At 42.3% G+C, this 5,541-nt stretch overlaps 1 protein-coding gene across 1 annotated transcript; it reads right to left on the bottom strand.

Moving 5' to 3' along the window:
• Positions 1–1,129: 1,129 nt before the first annotated feature.
• On the bottom strand, positions 1,130–5,083 carry LOC137650894 (MAGE-like protein 2). The gene is made up of 3 exons (XM_068384041.1): positions 4,959–5,083; positions 3,546–3,664; positions 1,130–1,779 (listed from the first exon to the last, which is right to left on the bottom strand). Exons 1-3 carry the CDS (start codon positions 5,081–5,083, stop codon positions 1,130–1,132), a joined length of 894 nt encoding a protein of 297 aa, XP_068240142.1.
• Positions 5,084–5,541: the final 458 nt, after the last annotated feature.

A 5,541-nucleotide genomic window follows, 5' to 3' on the forward strand; every position in this document is an offset into this window, starting at 1 on the left:
AAGTTGCACCATTCTACGACAACTTCATAATACGTAATAACTTTGATAATTATGCAAACTACCTCAGAAGGGTAAACTCGGACGCGAACGACCCCGACGCGTCTCAGAAATCGGGGAAGGAGTACAGCTACAGCAATGCACATCTGGACACTACTAGAGCGTGTAGGGGAGACACCTCCTGCAGGTCGATCACCCACAAATTCAGTCACAGGGGTGAGTCACGTGAGAAAAACCTGTTTTTTTTTGACGCTCGGGGTCGCAAACGACCCACCGTACCTATCCAGGGTTAAGGAGGCAAGTGCCTCCTTTGCAAATTTGATGGTCTGGTCTACAGCAATTCTTCATATTTCGTAATTAAAAAAAATAAATAAATAAATAAAAAGAGAATAAAGACGCACCTCTCTGGAACACTGTTTGCCCACCTAATACTAGTTTAGGAAATATAACATTACGGATTTTTTTCGTTCCCGCATTTTGATGGGCAACCAAATTACAAACGTTTCTTGGAACATGTTTTCTGTCTTTGTTCCGTGAAAAAATATAAGGCTCGAAAGACGAGACATAAGAGAGATGAGGCTGAAATTGGACCAGCCAATCTGAAGACTAAATCTTAACACTGCTTTTATGGCGTGAGTTATGTGGACGTCAAAACTGCAAGAACAGTAAAAACAAAATCTGAGGCAGTGGTACCATCTTAAAGTTGATGGAAAGAAGACTGAAGGAATTGGGGAGGTAATGGTCCCTTGGTAACGAGAATTGCCTTAGCTGCACCCATAATAAGAGGAGGAACAAGAGAAACATTTGGTCTTGCAACCCTAGCAAGAGAAGGAACATGAGAAACGTTCACTGCTGTCACCCTAAAAAGAGGAGGACTAAAATAAATATTTGATGCTGCTACCCTAACAAAAAGAGGAAATAAATAAACGTTCGTTGCTGTAACTCTAAAAGGGGGAGGAACAAGACAAACATTCGCTTACTCTAACCCTAATAAGGAGAAGAACACGATAAATGTTCGCTGCTGCAACCGTAACAGGAGGAGGAACAAGAGAAACGTTGACTGCTGCAACCCTAACAAGAGGAGGAACAAGACAAACGTTTGCTGCTGTAACCCACCAAGAAGAGGAATGCGTTAAATGTTCGCTGCTGTAGCCCTAATAGGAGGAGGAACAAGACAAATGTTTGCTGCTGTAACCCTAACAAGACGAGGAACAAGACAAATGTTCGCTGCTGCAACCATAAATGAAGGAGAAACAAGAGAAACGTTTGCTGCTGCAACCCTAAGAGGAGGAGGAACAAGATAAATGTTCGCTGCTGTAACCCTAACAAGAAGAGGAACACGATAAATATTCGCTGCTGGAACCCTAACTGGAGGAGGAAGAAGAGAAACACTTGCTGTTTCAACCCTAACAGGAGGAACAAGAGAAACGCTCACTGCTGCAACACTAATGGGAGGAGGAACAAGACAAATGTTCGTTGCTGCAACCCTAACAAGAGGAGGAACAAGACAAATGTTCGCTGCTGTAACCCTAACAAGAAGAGGAACAAGACAAATGTTCGCTGCTGCAACCATAAATGAAGGAGAAACAAGTGAAACGTTCGCTGCTGCAACCCTAAGAGGAGGAGGAACAAGATAAATGTTCGCTGCTGTAACCCTAACAAGAAGAGGAATACGATAAATATTCGCTGCTGCTACCCTAACAGGAGGAGGAAGAAGAGAAACATTTGCTGTTGCAGCCCTAACAGGAGGAAGAACAAGAGAAACGCTCTGCTGCTGCAACCCTAATGGGAGGAGGAACAAGAAAATGTTTGCTGCTGTAACCCCACCAATAAAAGGAATACATTAAACTTTCGTTACTGTAACCCTAACAAGAAGAGGAATACGACAAATGTTCGCTGCTGCAACCCAAAATGGAGGTGGAACAAGAGAAACGTTCACTGCTGCAACCCTAAGAGGAGTAAGAGGAGGAGGAACAAGATAAAAGTTCGCTGCTGTAACCCTAACATGAAGAGGAACATGATAAATATTTGCTGCTGCAACCCTAACAGGAGGAAGAAGAGAAACGTTCGCTGCTGTATCCCTAACAGGAGGAGGAACAAGACAAACGTTCGCTGATTTAACCCTAACAAGAAGAGGAACACGATAAATGTCCGCTGCTGCAACCCAAACGGGAGGAGGAAGAAGTGAAACGTTCACTGCAGCAACCCTAACAGGAGGAGGAACAAGATAAATGTTCGCTGCTGTAACCCTAACAAGAAGAGGAACACGATAAATATTCGCTGCTGCAACCCTAACAGGAGGAGGAAGAAGAGAAACGTTCGCTGCTGCAACCCTAACAGGAGGAGGAACAAGATAAACATTCGCTGATGTACCCCTAACAAGAAGAGGAACACGATAAATGTTCGATGCTGCAACCCTAACAGGAGGAAGAACAAGAAAAACGCTTACTGCTGCAACCGTAATAGGAGGAGGAACAAGAAAAATTTTCGCTGCTGCAACCCTAACAAGAGGAGGAACAAGACAAATGTTTGCTGTTGTAACCCAACAAGAAGAGGAATACGTTAAATGTTCGCTGCTGTAACCCTAATAGGAGGAGACACAAGTCAAACGTTCGCTGCTGTAACCCTAACAAGAAGAGGAACATGACAAATGTTCGCTGCTGCAACCCTAAATGGAGGTGGAACAAGAGAAATGTTAGCTTCTGCAACCCTAACAGGAGGAGGAAAAAGATAAATGTTCGCTGCTGCAACCCTAACAAAAAGAGGAACACGATAAATATTCGCTGCTGCAACCCTAAATGGAGGTGGAACAAGAGAAATGTTAGCTGCTGCAACCCTAACAGGAGGAGGAAGAAGAGAAATGTTAGCTGCTGCAACCCTAACAGGAGGAGGAAGAAGAGAAATGTTAGCTGCTGCAACCCTAACAGGAGGAGGAAGAAGAGAAATGTTCGCTGCTGCAACCCTAACAGGAGGAGGAACAAGACAAACGTTCCCTGCTGTAACCCTAACAAGAAGAGGAACACAATAAATGTTCGCAGCTGCAACCCTAAAATGAGGAGGAACAAGACAAAAGTACACTGCTGTAATCCTAACAAGAAGAACAACTCGATAAATGTTCACTGCTGCAACCCTAACAGGAGGAGGAACTAGAGAAACGTCCCCTGCTGCAACCTTAGCAGGAGGAGTAACAAAAGAGTTGCTTGCTGCTGCAACCCCGAGAAGAGGAGCAACAAGAGAAACGTTCCCTTCTGCAACCCTAACAAGAGGAGGAAACAGAGAAATGTGTGCTGCTGCCACCCTAACAAGAGGAGGAACAAGAAAATGTTCGAGGCTGTAACCGTAACAAAAGTAGGAACAAGAAAAATGATCGCTGCTGTAACCTTAAAAAAAGGAGAAACAAGATAAATGTTTGCTGCTGCAACTCTAACAAGAGTAAAATGAAAAACGTTCTCTGTTTCAACCCTAATAAGAGGAGGGACTAGAGAAACATTCACTGTGGTAACTTCAACAAGAGGGACAATGTAAACGTTTGCTGCTGCAATCCTGACTAGAAGGAGCAAGAGAAACTTTCACGGCTATATTCCCAACAAGAGGAGGGACAAGAGAAACGGTCTCTATTACAGCCATAACAAGAGGTGGAACAAGAGAAACGTTCGCTGCTGCCACCCTAACAAGAGGAGGCCGAAAGAAATGTTCGCTGCAGCAACCCTTATAGGAGGAAGTACAAGAGAAAGTTCACTGCAGCAACCCTAAGAAGACTACGTCCCTAATCGCTCCGCCCATGCCACTGTAGGCAGCCAATGTAAATTTGCCACCTGTTCCAACGAACCCAGACCGCCCTATAAAAGGTCCTTACTAACACCACTACGATCATTCCAGCCTGAGGCAGGAGGGAATTATCTCTAGAAACATGTCGCTGTTAATTGTATATCATTTTACTTTTTGAACTTTGCATTAAACCTGAATTGAGACATACCCTGAATTTACCTACCCGATGATGAATGATGAATTTTCAGAGTTAGTGGTGGAATGCAATACTACAGAGAAAAAAGTTATTGGAGCCGTTAAGATGTATTATAAAACCAATACCACTCAAACATCTGTTATGTTTAACGAAATCTATTATCATAATTGCTAGCTAAGTTAGAGCCCTAGTTTTAAATGCAGGATATTATAAGCCCTAGGGCTCTAACAGGTAAAGTGACCCAGTAATGAAAGGGAAGAAGAAGGTTAATAGACTAGATTTAAAAAGTAATGAATAAAATATATTAAATATTTTAAGATCAGAAAACAACATTAAAATGCTGCAGATTTGTCATACACAAACTATAAAAAGAGACTTTTGTCAATCTGTTCAACATAAAAACATTTGCAACAAGTTTGAACTTATAGCCTCTATGACTGCAAATCGATTCCTACATTCAATTGAAAATGTTTCACTGTGCTTTTCTTCTAAACCTAAAAGCTTGGTTGTATCAAACCTAGGTATTCTATCTACATTTCTGTTGGGGGCTTTTAGTTTTAATTTCATTGTGGCAATGAGGAGCTGGTGATCTCTACCAATATTTGCGCCTCTATAGCTTCTTATATTTCTCAGAGTCCTCCTTCTCGCTTTATTAAGGGCAATATGATCCAATACATTTTTGTCATTGCCACATGGTGAAGTCCATGTATATTTATGGATGTCCTTGAGCTGAAAAAGAGTACCTCCAATGATGAGATTGTTTGCGGGACAGAAACTTATGAAATGTGCTCCATTTTCATTTGTAACTTTGCCAAGACCCTCGACACCCATCACTTTCTCTATCCCTTGATTATTCCTTCCAACTTTAGCATTGAAGTTGCCAATCTCAATTTTCATCTTCCTCTCGGGGATCTCATCTATTACACTCTTCAGTTCTTCCTAGTATTAATCATTCCTTTTTTCAGCGGAATCATTTGTTGATGCATGGCAAACTTACGGGTAGTGCTTTCTGGGGAGCACTGCAGACCGAAGGTTGATATTGAATTTCTTGGCTAAATGGGGTGAGATATGTCCCATGTCGCATAATTTGGTAATTTTGTCTCTAAGTTGGCCGCCCCACATTTTACATGGTAGGTTCGGAGTACGAACAAATAAGCATGTCGACAAATGCCCAAATTACATTTTCTATTCCCGAACTCACTGTGACGAGATGTAAAAGAAAAGGAATGAAATTAATTAGCATGAACTAAGGTAATACCACCCTTGTAAGAGTAGTGGATAATCAGAGGTGTAGAGCCTGTATCGCATAAAGCAAAACTTTACCCATTTCACTGGCCTGCAGTGCACGGTTCTCTGCCAATATGGTATCTACAATCAGAACTCGGCATAGCCTAATAACCTATGCATTGAGTTTTTTGGCTTTGCTGATATTTGAATCCGTGATGCTTACAAGAGTGATGAATAAATTTGTAACAGATGGAGAGCCTGTGTTGCACAGAACTCAACAGTACCAATTTGGACGTCCTGGCATGAATGGGAAGTATATTGTCCACACGGGGTCCGGGAAGGCGAAATATGGG

This window comes from Palaemon carinicauda, chromosome 12 (genome assembly GCF_036898095.1).
Source record: "Palaemon carinicauda isolate YSFRI2023 chromosome 12, ASM3689809v2, whole genome shotgun sequence".
Lineage (NCBI taxonomy): Eukaryota > Metazoa > Arthropoda > Malacostraca > Decapoda > Palaemonidae > Palaemon > Palaemon carinicauda.